The sequence below is a fragment of the Dendrobium catenatum genome, unplaced genomic scaffold (genome assembly GCF_001605985.2).
Source record: "Dendrobium catenatum unplaced genomic scaffold, ASM160598v2 fragScaff_scaffold_224, whole genome shotgun sequence".
In the NCBI taxonomy this organism is placed as follows: Eukaryota; Viridiplantae; Streptophyta; class Magnoliopsida; order Asparagales; family Orchidaceae; genus Dendrobium; species Dendrobium catenatum.
Window position 1 is genome coordinate 171,112 of NW_021318686.1, and position 15,314 is coordinate 186,425.

At 34.6% G+C, this 15,314-nt stretch overlaps 1 protein-coding gene and 1 long non-coding RNA gene across 3 annotated transcripts in view; both read left to right on the forward strand.

Moving 5' to 3' along the window:
* LOC110099084 (sorting nexin 1) overlaps positions 1-15,314 on the forward strand; it is a 49,936-nt gene that overhangs the window by 20,424 nt on the left and 14,198 nt on the right. For both annotated transcript variants that reach the window (XM_020826118.2, XM_020826125.2), the window contains exon 4: positions 9,053-9,186. In XM_020826118.2, the coding sequence (XP_020681777.1) occupies positions 9,053-9,186 (134 nt within the window). The remainder of the gene's footprint in view (positions 1-9,052; positions 9,187-15,314) is intronic.
* On the forward strand, positions 9,235-10,033 carry LOC114579178. The gene is made up of 3 exons (XR_003700088.1): positions 9,235-9,604; positions 9,814-9,899; positions 9,980-10,033. It is a non-coding gene; the product is annotated as an uncharacterized LOC114579178 (long non-coding RNA).

Sequence of the window (15,314 nt, forward strand, 5' to 3'; positions counted from 1 at the left end):
AAAGGGTTCTACAAACTCTTTTCTTGAAATAACCTTTACTATTTTCAATGCTAGATCATGGGACAATAAAAGAAGCTTTAGAAGCTTCATCTAGAGTTATTCCGGAAAAAGTTCAAGATGAATATGATAGGGAAGAAGGTGACTATTAATGTCAAGCAGGATCAACTTTTGGACTCAATTATTTGCTCAGACTTGAGCCTTTCCTTGCTGGTAATGTTGAAGGGAAACGAGTTGAAGAGAGTGAATGGTCTAAGAGGTTTGTCTATGATAAGTTTAGCATATGATAAGGTGTTGTTAAGGGGTGTTGAAGTGTGTAATTGTGATGGAATGGTAAGATGACAAATTATAGACTATTTTGATAGCTTACAAAGAAAAGGAATTTCTTTGCATTACCAAGAAGGATTGAGTGGGGGAGCTCCGTAACACAAAAAGGAATGTAAATAAATGATAAACAACCAGCAAATACAATAAAATACTAACGTAATATAAATAAATCAAACCTCACTTATGGATGGAAGAGGAGGGCCACCAAGCAATCTCAAGGAAATAGCCACCAAGAGAAATCCAAATAAGTGAAAACTCCCAATTTTATTTTCAAACAAGATCATTACAACCTAAAGTCTAAAATCCATGTTTATATATAGCTTTAAGATGCATGAACTAAAATGGAATAACAAAAATATCATCCAAGGAGAGGCTGCTGACAATGATCAAGGCAAGGAGCCAAATTTATTCACACATGAATCTCCTTGAATTTTCAAGACATTTATTTATTCATCATTTGTATATCGAAGGAGATAAATTATCACTTAAAGGGAAGGTTCTTGAAGGAGGGTAGACTATTGACTTGTAAACATGATGTAACAATGAATAGGTCGAAGCTTGATTTTGACTTGCTTGGGTGGATTAGAATTAACTACCTTGCATGCCCACTTTTTACATGGTTACATGATAAATTATTACATCGTCATGTTATATTAATAAAATCAAAGTACAACAATGTAAAAATAAAATTGCAAGATCACATAAAAATAATCTAAAATTCATGAATCATATTGCAGCAAAGATACTACAAGATTTGTGGAGACACATCTATTGGTTGAGAATGGATTTGTACATGGCTAAGTTTTTTAAAATATACATACTCTGTTACACCTCAAAGCCCTCAAATAGAAAGCAAATTTGCGCACTATTCTATTCATACTGACTCGCCTATGGGAAAGCATCTCTATTGGCTTCCTTGGAGGACTATCATTGACCCATAGTGGTCATGACTATGTTTTTGTTTTGGTGGACATATTTTCAAAGATAGTCGTCTTCATGTCGTGAAATTACAACATCATGAGAGAAGTGATATGTCTCATCTTGAAGAATTTTTTAGTGCACTTTGTCTTGTGGAGCTCAATCATTATAGACAGCGACTCTTGCTTCCTTAACTTATTATAGAAAGTACTCAAGTTCATTAAGGATACAACCATGAAGAGAAACACATCCTTCCATTCACGAATTAATTGCTAAAGTAAGGTGATGAATATGACAATAGTGTACATGTTACAAGGATTCAATGCTTGAAATCCGAAGACTGGGATGAAAGCCTGTCGTTTAACCAATTTGCTTTTAATAGAACAATCCATAGTTCAACAAGTCGGACTCCATTCGCGGTATGCCTTTGGTACTACCTCAAAAGCCATTTGACTTTGAGTTCTCGACATAAGCAATGACTAATCTGAGTGTCGAGATGAAGGCCTCCTTGGAAGAGCCTAAAGTTTTTTTTTTTTAGTAGATCTAGAAAAGTTACTTCAAGATAGAGGTACGCTTGAAAAAGATACAACTCTACAAGAGTCATCATGATTGGTAGTGGGTAGAAAAAAGTTTGAAAATTGGACCCTACCACAAATTCTTAGCATGTACTAGCCAAAACATGTCACCTATCACCTTATTATAATAAAGGTAAGGCTTAAGACATTGAAATTTGAAATTGAGTCTCCTCCAACCCAGGGAGCATGACTTTGGGGTAGGGTCCTATTTGTATATATATATATATATATATATATATATATTATATATATATATTTATATATGACCTCTTTTCTTTTTCTATGTTCTAGATTTCTAAAAAAGAGTTTATAAGTTTAATAGAGGTTGACATATTTATACCCCATTCCTCATTAGTTTACAATTTTTGTTGGGTGTGAGTTTATATTTTGTTGAGTTTGGGAAGGATTTCCTTATTGTCAGATAGGAAAAGAAGTGAGGAGATCGTAATGAAGTTTGTGACTCCACTGCAATCGTTCACTAGAGCCGCGGTGTCATTTCCACGGCTGTTCTTTGCATCTGCAACACGATTCATACCTCAGACTGTTTGATAGGATATAATAGAAAAAGGGGGAGTGGCCTGGCAGTTTTCTCTTGGAGTGACAGGAAAATAGAGACAGCAACACAACCTCCAATGCGAAAAAGACTTGCAAGAATTAGAGAACAAGCCGTGACTGCAGCGGTTTGCCGTACAATTTGGAGATCTAGCCTAAGAAATTTATGAGAAAGAGTACTTTGGCTTGTTCAGGGTGCTGATTGTTCAAACCTGCAGGAACATCAGACTATAGCCGCTTAGATTGTAAAAACAGAAATGATAATTTCTTGATTGAAGAAGACTTTTCTCGCAGGTTCTCTATTGTTCTGCTCTTGCTTAGATTGAATTTTAGATTGGATCTTCTTGCTTCTTGAACAATTATTACTGCTGTCTTTACTTTTCTCCTGCTGGGCTGCTGGAAATTCCAGCACAAAAAGAGGTTTGGCTAGCCTTTTTGGACAGTCCGTGTTTGTTCCAGTCAACGATTTATGTAAGCTATGGAAGGAACAGGAGGAGACGGGAAACGGCTAGGGTAGAAGCCAGTTGTTCTTTTATCGGGTGTATGATTTCATTAGGAAGACTATAAGGATTGTTACATGACGTTTTTTGGTGATAGAACCAATCCGCTCTTTCTTGTTAGGCTTCTGTGGTTTTATTTAAGGTTCCAAATGCTTTGTAATCTGTAATATAGTTCCACTTTGTTTGGTAGCTTTCTTAGGTTTTCTTGGTGACATTTAGATTGGCATAGTTTTGTTTTGTTTAAACATAACTATGGTGTGAAGTGGTAACAACGCCCTAGATTAGGATGCCTCCTAGGAGTGAAACCTCTAATTTCAAGCCCAAGAAATGACCATGGAAGACTCACAATATGAAATTCATTGTTTAAAACGTATTGTAGTATATGAAGGGAGGTATCATAAGGCGTTTACTGCCAGTTCAGATGACAATCAAGAATAACACAAAATGGGAAACCCTTTCTATATAGTATTCTAAGATTCATCAAAGCAGCATGAATACTGTCAAGAGGTTCCAAGAAGAGAACAAAGAAGGTGATATCAAGACTATGGATTGAAAGTGGAGATTCTAGATTTTTAGGGCGGATTAAATCGAGATAATTCATCAATTGGTTGCATATTGTAGATCGCGTATTTGATTATAAAGTACCAATCGATCACCGTGCCCATTAAATTAAAAAAATGTGCTTTCATTTGGTGGGAAACCTTAGGTGTAGCGAGGGAAAATGCAAAATCATTATGTGGGATGCAATCAAGAAGTTGCAAAAAATATACCTTTCCATTTTCGGTGAGATGCTTTCATAAAACTCCATAATTTTCAACATTAGGGATTGTTTGTAGAAGAGTATGTTGCTGAATTTGAATAAATTATGCCAAAATTAAATGTGCTGAGCCTGAGGAATATACCATAGCACATTTCATCATAAATTTGAGCCCCCAAATGCTAATTTTGTGCTATTACAACAATATTATTTTTTTTTTTCTGATGTCACCAAACTAACTTTGGAGGACAGAATCCCATAAATTTGAAAATGAACATTATGAAGAAACACAATGATTTCCAGCTAATTTTTTTTTCAACCAATCCCAAGTTGTAGGAGTTAGTAAAGCTAGAATGTCCATTAATAAAAATAAACTCATAAAATCTTTTCAATGCTTCAGATTTGGTCCATTGCTTCCGGCTGTCATACCGAGTTATGTCTTCCAATTGTTCTAATCACCGAGTTATATCCGTAGTTGTAGAAACATCACAAGAGGATGAAAACAAAGAAGAAATACCATATGATGAGAGTGGGCATTTATTGTATGATGATGATGATGAAGAGGAATTACATATTATGCAATGTGTATTGAGCAAAAATGTGGAGTTGGAGTAGCTATACCACAACATATTTTACACATGATAAACTATAAAAAGAAAAAATATATATATTTATAAACAGAAACCTACCCCAAATCAGTATGTCAGTTGAGTTCATCTAAGGGGCGGAGGCAGAGGTGTTAGGTGTGGGGTAGAGGAAACGGTTGGAAATGTGGAGGTGCAAAGGCATAGATTGAAATGCCATGTGTAAAGGCATAGGTTGCAGGACGAGCTGAGGTAGAGCCGAAAGCATAATGTGCAGGGTGCAGAGGTATCAAGATCAGGTGTAGAAGCCGGGGAGGAGGTGTTGAGGTGAGGTGAGGCAGGCTCATTGTAGTTTGCAAATACTCGACATGTTGTATTCTGAATTACTTGATTTTAGATTATATTGAAATGAGCTATAAATTGAATTCCAAAGTTCTTAAAAAGAAGTTTTGGATTTTTTTTTACTCCGAACCAATTTGTCCCTAAATCTAGATGTCTCTACATAAAGAATGAATTTTAGCCTATCAATGTTATTATCTATCTAGGAAACACTGTAACTGTGACATCCATAAAGAATGAATTTTAGCCTATCAATGTTATTATCTATATCTAAGCAACATTGTAACTGTGACAACCATAAGGAGTTAACTTGCAATTTCACGTCTTTAAGCTATCAAATGGTTCTTCAGCACGTCTAAAAGTAAAATTTTAAAGATTATATTTTTTTTTTCTGAAAGTCATTCCTCTTGCTTAGGCAAATGATTGTGAAAAATAGTTTTACCGGTTTACTTGATGAGTAGCCATTAAGCGCATGCTCTAACCGAAGAATATTAGAATAAAAAATAAAGAAGAATCAAGAAGATTGAAGATGAAAATATTTTACTTTTTTCTTATTGTTTATTCTTTTATAGAGATCTTAATTCGGTGACATAAATGCTGAAGGAATCATGGGAACTAATAATCAACATTTTAACCTCTTACCTCTAGGAAATGGGCTAGCAAAAAGTAAATAAACTAATTTAACCCATTAAATTTTGTAGTGGCAAGAAAGGAAGTTTATCTTTGATTTTACTTTCCAGTTCACAGGATTGTCTTCCACAATGCGTGATAACTAGTATTTAATCTTCTTTAATTCTATGAACTTGCCTAGTCAAAAGTCACATGCTGTAAATTTATTTTAAAGCTTTTCCTTACTCAGATAGTGGTATTTTCATCGGATAGGACTAGGATTTTGTTAATTGTTTAAAAACGATGAGTTTGGGTTGTGTGCAATGTTTTAAAAGGCGAAGAAATTTTCTTCTCACAAAGCAAGGCGTAAGCCTCATAAATTTAAATTTTAAATATTTATAAATAAAAGTATTATTAAAAATCAATATAAGGAAATGATTGCTATAAATTTCAAATTTTGAAGTCCATGAAATTTCATTTATATTATAACTTTAAAATCTATAACACAAATATATAATATTGGTCGGGAATTTGGTAGCCAAGTGTCTAATTGAGGAGTATCTAAAGACATCTAGATATGAAAAATAAATTAAACATACAAATCCATAAGATCAAAGACTCATTTCATTTGAATTATAAACATAAGAAATTTGTGATATACTATATGGAATTAGTCTTTATAACATGCTTTAGAGATCCACTAAGAGGATCTGACTAAAAGTTAAGACCTTTGACTTCTTTAATAAAAGAGAATATAGAGGCAATAGCAAATGTGCAAGTGTGCTTTCAACCAAGATAAGAGGTGTAGGTTAGCAAGCTTGATAGTTGGTGGAGAAAAAGTGGTCTCAACAAGCTAACGAGGGATATTATTAGTAGAATTCAAGTTGGATGGTTGAAGTGGAGGAATGTATTGGTTGTGTTATGTGATAGAAAAGCATCCCTCAAACTTAAGGGAAAATTCTATGAATGGTGGTGAGACCTGCTATATTTTATGGTGTAGAATGTTGGCCAAAAATTATGTTAAGTGTAGCAGCTATGAGGATGCTCGGGTGGATAAGTGGCTTCACTCTTAGAGATAGAATGTGAAACAAGTATATATATGAAAAGGTTGGAGTAGCTTCAGTGGTATATAAGATTTGAGAAAGTCGCCTTAGATGATTTGGTTACATAAAACATCGACCTTCTGATAACTTGGTTAGGAGAGTAGATGCATTAGATTTGACCTACATTAAGAAAGGTATATATAGACTTAAAAAAATTTGGTTAGAAAATATTAGAAATGACATTTTTTTATTAAATTTAAATGATAATTTGACTCTTAATAGCACACAATGGAGAAAAAGGATTAATATAGTTGCCCCATAGTGGAATAAAGGCCTGGTGTTGTTGTTGTTGTTGAACAAGCTAATGAGGGAGACTAATCGAGCATGTAAGTCTATGAGGCTGCAAGTTTGATTGTGGGAGAAAGAATAATTGAGCTGGAGAATTAGTGAGGAAGTGGATCAGTGAGGGATAATGAGCGGTTTTTTTTTTATGGGGATAATGAGTGAATCATGAGTTGTTTGAGTTGAATTAGGGTTGTTTGTTTTAATCGGCTTTGAGAATAACTTTTGTATATTTTCATAATAGATTAAGTGAAAAAGTGTTTATTTGGGTAATTAACTGTGTAGAGTTTATAATCATATAATTTAATTTCACCTAAAATTATAATTTGGGCACTCACCCTACTTATGGGGCATGAAAGGCATGCCTTGGGTGCCTAGGGAAATGCCCTAAAATACGTAGCCCCACAAACTAAATGCCTTCTCTAGTTGCCACAAGGAAGTTTTGGTTCATCCCGCCAGGCACGCTCGAAAAATACTTTTGAAAACATTGTTTATATGCATAAATTACCTAATATTTCCAATACATAAGATATTTGAGCACTCAAAGTCTCAAAATATAGAGGAGCTTACTAGCTACTTTTTTATAAAGCATAAGAGAATATTAGATTCTTGCATGGATTAGTTAAGAAATATCTTGATGTTAAAATGCTGAGTGGTTGGCTCACCCACAAGTTTAACCATTTGGATTAAAAATGAGTGACTGCCAACCCATGAGACCCAACTTTGTTCCCTTTTCAGTTGATCCCTCTAACAAGAGATATGCAAGCCAGTGATTGATCGAGATTGATTGGTTTATGCTGTTTATGAGGTCTTGGTCACCTTCAATTATTGCATAACTGATGTAGACAAAGGGGGGTCAACTCATGTCCAAAATAAATCAATTTTGGCTTTCCTTGAGTCTACAAGCTCAATAAATTTTGAGCTGGAATTTAGCTCATTTATGAGCTGGTTTTTAGTTCATTTATTAAACTAAAGGTTAGCTCATTATAAGCTAGGTTTTAGTTCATTTATTATCTTATTTATATAGCTTTATCTTTTAAAATTCTGTGCTTGGCCTCTTGGTGCTTGGCCTCTTGGGTTCCCGTGCCTTGGCTCCTTGGTTCCCACGGCTGCCTCCTTGGTTCTTGCGGTTGTCTCTTCGGTTTCCGGTGCTGGGTGGCCTTTCCCGTGCCTTGATGCCTCGGTTCCAGGCGGGCCTCCTTGGTTCTTGCGGCTGCTTCTTCGGTTCCCATGGCTGCTTCTTGGGTTCCCTGGCTGGGTTGTTTTCCGTGACGTTGGGGGGGTAATAGTTTTTATAAAATGATTTTATTTATGTCTTTATTTGTGTTATTTGTGTCTCTTCTATTACCCAGTAGAGTTCTTTATCTTGTTAAGCAAAAAATCAGGGTCCCCTGGATTTTTTTCTTACATCAGTAACTCACAAGATAACTCCGCATCATTAGGTAGCCTTTTGGTGTATTTAAGGGGGAGTTATGGCAAATCGTAAGTTTTAATGAGATTGTATTGGTTTGTCCCACATGATAGTTAAAAATGGTATCTTAGTATGGAAATATTTAGTTGGCTCCTACTCCTGACTAACGGTTTTGTATTGAAAATATTTTTGAATACCATTGCATCAGGCCAAACATTAGTACTCTTTGGTAATTCTCTAACACCTTTGATACTCAATCTCTAGTTGAAGGAATAACAAAGACACTAGTAAGAGGCGTTCAAATCAGCATATGAATTAAAAACAGGTAATTAAATGGATCCAAACCAATTTAGCCTAATAAATATGGCACTGAAAAGTATGAAATAATTAATTTTCCTATTGTTTTTAGAGGCCCTTTTCTTTATCCAGAATGTAGGAACTTTATTTTTTATTTTGAATAATTATTATTTCCAAAATAATTAGATTTGTTTTGCATTGTATTTGAAACTAAATAATAATAGAAATCACTATTTTATAGATGTTGGTTCTAGTGGGTTTACATGGAACGCTATTTATAAAAAACGAACAAAAATTATTTTTTGAAAAACCAAATATATATATATATATATATATATATATCCTTGCACACGTTTCAACATCCAAAACAGATATTCTTCGGCTCCCAGATTTTAGCCAGCCTTATTCCTGCAAGATTTAACAATATTGTATGCTTACGTGCATACCAGAATAGGTTTTTATCGTACTCATTTAAGATTTCTTGAAAAATAACTTAGGATCAGCAAAACCTAATGTGTATTATCTTTGTGCATATTCATCCTGCTCCTTCATTCTAGGTGCTACATTTCAGTGTTTCTACACACACTTGCTGCTTTATATTTTTTTCTGTTTTCTAGAAGAAATTATTTTGGGTTTATACTCGTGTCTACTGCTTTTTAATTAGATCACAGGCTGATATAATTTTGTTTAAGCACTTATCTCTGTCTTTATGCCAATTCATACACCTTTTTGGAAAGAAACTGATAACTTCAAACCAAAGAATGCATCTTTTAATAGAGCTGCTGCTCTGTTTTTACTCAGAGAAGTTCCGCTTCAGTGCCGAGTTCATTGAGATGAGACGCCAAGCTCTTGATGTGTTTATTAACCGTGTAGCATCACATACTGAACTTAAACAAAGCGAGGATTTGAGGATCTTTTTACAAGAAGATGAAGAGGTAATATCTTGATCTGGTATGGTTAATTAATTGCTGTTATGTTTTTATATTTGTTTTCTCTTATCTTGAAATGTCCTATAATAGTACAAATTACATGAGCAAATTTTTGTTAATATTAACCCTTTGAAATGTTTTTTCGAACTATGGAAGGAACATGATCTTGGAAGAATGACTCAAGAGTTTAATATGATAGTGCTGGTTTTGTACATCCCTAATTGCCTCCACAGGTATCCTCATAGGTAGTGATTGTGTTAGAATTGGTTGTACCGGTTCAATCTAACCTGTCCATTTTCATATAATGGATCGAGCGAGCGGCGAAACAGGAAAAGGGGATGAGCAAATCGATTACGCTCGAGTGGTAGTTTGGTCGAATGGCTACGATTTGAGCGCATACAAGTTCAGAAGCGAACCTAGATTGGTAAACACAACTCCTTATGTGAGATAGGTTAATTTCACTCACTCCTCTGAAATCCATGAACGAAATAAGGCAACAACCGAGAGGTGGTAGTGATCGGGAGGAAGAGAAGGAATTTGTGTAAGGAAGAAGAATATTGTGCGTGTAAGAGTTCGTATTTGTTTTGCCAAAAATAGATAATTAATCCATTGTTTTCTTTATTTATTCTTTAGGAGGATAAAGATGGAAAAAAAGAATATTTTTGTGTGCTAGAGAGAGACGAAGAGTTGTGAGTTTCTATTTCATTGAGAAGGAAAGAGTAAGTGATTTTCTTTGTTCAAATTTGAAGGATGAAATTATAGTTTATATTTTATCCGCTATTGCAAAATTTATCTACAGGTGTAAGTACAGTCAGTAAATGCTTTGACTTGACAAAATGGAAGATAAATTGAGGTAATTAATATAATTTAAGGAACAGTTACTTTTATATTATGTTAGAGATTAATAGTAGATAGTGTAATAACAATTATGGGGTGATAATTTACAAACATACGATGTTGTTTTAATAACATTCAATTCGTTAAAAGTCATCCTTGGCAATGTTTGAAGTAGTCTATGTTGTCTTAAACAATATAAGAAATAATTTGATGTTGCTTTGATGATATTTGAATCATCCAAGTTAAATATTAATATTATTTAACTGTTATTGTTGTTATTTTGAAACAGTGGGAAAACTAAATCATTGAGCTTGAGATAAAAGTACTAAAGCCAACAAGAGTTTATGTACAAAAGAAGATGTATTAAATGAAAATAGATAATAGCTGATTTGTTATATGTTCAAATCTAAAATTATTTTATTGGTTCTTCAGTTATATGTTAAATCTTAGTCTATTGAGTATTTATTGTTATTGAAAGAACTGTATTAACCATCGGACCGTCTATTCCAGCCTCATTAACTTGAGCTTTCAGGTCGGTATGTGATAGATTGGGTCATGACGAGGATATTCCTCTTTAGTAGTACGACCCCTAGAAGAAATTGCCCAAGGAGAGGGCGCCTCTCGCCTCCATCCGCTGAAAGAACTTATCATATGCTAGGAAACTAGAAGGCACCTCGCTAAAAAGTAAATCATCACTCATTTCAGTCAAGCTCCAACTTTTTAAAGCCTGCCAAACTCGCTCACGAGAGGGCTTCTCTCTCAAGGACTTCACGTTCACTTGGTTACTCGTAGGGATGTAAACGAATCGAGTTGAGCTTGAGCCATAGCAAGTTCGAGCTTGGCTCGTACAATTTACTAGAGGTTCGAACTCGATTTGAGCTCGAACTCAACTCTGTCTCGAAACACAGTCTTGAACTTAGCTCGTTAGATCGAGTTCGAATAAACTACTCGAGCTCGCTCGAATGAACTGCTCGATAATAGAAGACCATTGTCATTTTTTTTTTCAAATTCCTTCAGTCTAAACAAACTTGCAAAGAGGATGAAAAACAAAAATTGCTGGGACATCAGAGCTGCTAAATCATCATAATACAAACTAATTTACAAACAAACATCTAAAATGTTATTAACTATCATCAAAAGCACAAACTGTGGGGAGATTTATACAAATTCCCATCAATTAAGTTTTTCATTTATCGTCCTGTAGGACAATCAAAAGCATGAATTGTAGGTATCATAGGATAATATACATATGATTAATATAACTCTTTCGCCTTGGAACAAACACAAACTATAGGACAAACAATGAAGTATCAAAGGCAAATATACAAAGAACATCGTGCTGCAACAAAGGATCCGCGCTCCGCGGCCAAGCCCTGGAATGAACGGGACTCTAGAGTCTAGAACGAACGCGATATGCGAAGGAACTGATTCCGCCTTCCATCTCCATTCTATTTCTTTTTGTGAAAACCCTAAACCTACTACCCCTCGCCTCATAAACGCTCGGTTTCACACTCTCGTTATGACATCCTATAATCTAATTTGGAAGAATTATTCTTTTTTCTTTTAATATACAATAATTAGAGCTATCTAATTTTTTTATCAATATAAATACTTACGTAAATAAAATTATTGATCAAAACATTAATATATATCTATATTCATTTAAAAAAAATTATATACACTACACAGGATCTATACAATTATATCACAACTATTCTATCATGAGTAAAAAAGAATAACTAAAATAATAAGAACTTGAACTTGAACTAGCAGTGTCATTTTCGAGTCACGGGTCGGGTTTGGATCAAACCTGAAACTGACCCGACATTATTCGGGTCAACCCGAACTTGCTCGTTTTTGCAAACAGGTCAGTTTTCCAGGCCCAAACTCGACCCACTTTGGGTATGGGTCAACCCAACATGACCCAAATGACCCGGTGCCAACAAAAAAATTGCTAGTTTTCAGGTCCAAAATGTTGCGAATATGTTTTTCAGGAAATATAATTTTGATGATAGCAAACACTTCTGTTTCTCTACGACTGCCTTGCCTACTAACATTTCAGATCCACAAGATCAAACTGCAATTTGAACCAGCTCAAGATTGGGTAGACTAGGTCCGAGCCAGTTTGTAAACTTTTTCCTTTCTTGAGTCTATTGTAAATGATTTGGTTCCTGATGTTAAGTAACCTTGCGCACACACACTTGGGGGAATTTTTTCTGTCTGATTTAGAGTTTTTTGTTTTTGCTCACATTACCCGGGACGATCTACAAATCGTCCTGGACGATCAATTAAAAACAGAAACCTTAATTAGGACATCCTGGTTAAGGCAGCCATCATTAAGCGCATCATCCTGGACGATATTTGTATCGGCCGGGACGATAGGCTCAAATCAGAAAGAATAACCCGCCAGATCTATTTATGTATTGTTTTTTTTTGACATTGTCCTAGACGATGCAACATAATTATACATAAAGTAATCTAGTAATTAAGGAAAGCAATTAAGGTTTGATGTTCGATCATATCGTCCTAGACGATCGCAGGATCGAATGGGATGATTAGTTCAAAAAATCTTAGTTGTTCTTGGACGATCAACATCGGCCACCTTCTATTCAAGGCGATGCTCTGGACGATTTTCACGGATTTGAACTAATCATCCGGGACGATCGTGAGATCGGCCTGGACAATCAAGCTATTTTTCCATCTTCCAGACATCCATTCAGTGCGATTGTCTGGATGATATTCAACGATTTTTATTGATCGTACATGACGATATACTATCGGCCTGGACGATATGAAAAAAAATCATATGATCGTCCCAAATCGTTCTGGCTGATTGAGCTTAATTTGCACTGATCGTACAGGACAATATTTATATCATCCTGGACGATAAAGTCGGTTTGTTGTAATTAAGAGCTATTTTGAAGCTCTTCTATTTAAGACCTCTTGTTCTTTTCAAGAGAGTATCTTTTGCTGCTATTCTGACCTGAGAGAGCCAAGAGGAGAGAGAAAGCAAGGGAGAGAGAGAGAGGAGTTTGTGAGGGGTTTCACAAAGGTTGCTCCAAGCAAGGATCCGTCGTCATCTTCTCTAGTCATCGTCCTTAGTTCCTTGGGGGTTCTAGAGAGGTCTACTTCAGCATCTGATCAAGGTTCTTTGTCTGCTTCAGGAGGAAACAAAAAGGAGTTGGGTTCTCTACCTACTTCTGGAGGAAGCAAAAGGAGTTGGGTTTTCTGCCTCACTTGGGTTGGTGGAAAGGAGGCTTGCGAAGGCTTCTCCGCCTGGCTGTAGGGGAAAAAGAAGAGACACTGAGTTTAGTGCAATACTCGAAGGGCGTCTCCGGGGAGTGGACGTAGGTCGTGTTGACCGAACCACTATAAATTTCTGTGTTATTTATTACTGCTTCCGCATTTTTTTCCGCACTTTGATTTTTGTGATGAATCTTGGTTTTTGTTTTAAGATTGTGTTTTGATCGAAAGATTTTTTAAAATATCAATTCAACCCCCTCTTGGTTAGCCTTGGGACTAGTTCATCCTTGTCGAACTTTCAAGTGCCATCAAAACACTTTCATAAAAATCTGTTAATCTCAGCTTTTCGAGTTAAAAACGGGTCAATTTCGGGTTGCTGGTCCAAAAAAGGGTCAATTTCGGGTACGGATCAATCCGAACCGGACCTGTTTTGGGTTCGGGTTGACCCTAACCCAAACTTTTTGGGTTATGTTCGAGTCGGGTTTTTGGGTCGTGTTAAATATTGACATCCCTAACTTGAAGGATCCTAGTCAATCTCACACCCCTGCTCTCTTGTCCCTGACCTAAAATTATTTAATCAGATATAACGAGCTTAAGAGCACAACAAGTAATCAAATCCTACAACTAAACTCAAAGAACAACAAATGAACAATATGCATATCAACAATTAAATCATAACAGTAACATTTATATGGCCACTAACCAATGCAACAGTAAAACTCACATACAATAGCAATAAAGTTTATAGCTAATAAAATAGTTTAGTATAGAAGCCAGTAATATAGTATGGTGGAGAAACCAATAAATCATTACGGGAGTCAAATCGATAAAGTGGTTGTCGTATCAGTATTATCAATCTGTAAAGAAATTTTATAAAGTGTTAAAACCAAAACATCGATATGAACTGTCAGAATCGTATCAATACAATAAAATCATATAAACGTGTGCATGTGTATTATGTAATTATCTTAATCACATGCTTGTATATCAAGTGCTCGGTATCAGTAATCAGTACAGTAAATCAATATTAATAGTAATAACAGTATTGATGTTTGTATTGGTATCTGTAAAGTAGTAGTAGTAGTAAAATAATGCAGTAATAGTAAATTCGTACAATAATAATAAATCCGTATAGTAATAAGAACAATGCATTAATAATATGCATTTTAATTGTCACACCATAAGTACGAAGTCCTAGATTAATCAGTACTTTTTCCATATCGTTTATGTATTCGTAAATTATTGGCTCAGTAAATAGAGCCATCGCTCTTTATCCATCGGCACACTAATCATCTTCTTATATCTCCTTATTATCACGTGAATCAATAAATGATAACATCAAACTAAAGATTTTAAAGGAAAGCCTTTTGGCCCACCATTTTATACAGATCAGTTAGTCTCCAGCCAAAGTTAGTGAAACCAAATTCTTCATACATATTATTATAATAGTAATAGCGACTAGCTATTATCGAGTTATACACTCATTTTCATTTTCAATATATTAACAGTATGCATAAATAAAAATACTAAATTATTTATTCAGTGCAAATCATACAAAGTTCAATAATATCTATTTTAATCAATGAATTTCAATAATATTACAGTCAAAATGTTCATATTATTATTATCTATCACATGCCAAAAGTTATGTTTTGAAAGTTTGCTAAAAATAAAAATATCCGCAACTTTTTAAAAAATAAAGAAAAAGATTTCCGCAACATTTGCAAATTTTGACAAAATTAAAACATATAAAATACAAATTACACAAAATCATTAAAATAAAAATAGGTCAATGACTCCTTGCAATGGGACGAGCAAAATTATCAACTGGACAAATGACAAAAAATCGCTCTATGGCTCCTAAACCTAGGTTTTATTTTCCTCTCTTCTATTTTTTTCTCTAATTTCCTTAATTTCATTTGTCTTTGTTATCCGAATGAATAGGGAGAGAAATAAGGATTTAATGGATTTCAATTAATGGAATCAAGTTTTTATTGTAAAATAATAATATAATATAAATTTAATTATATAATTTATTTAATTTTCAGCATAAA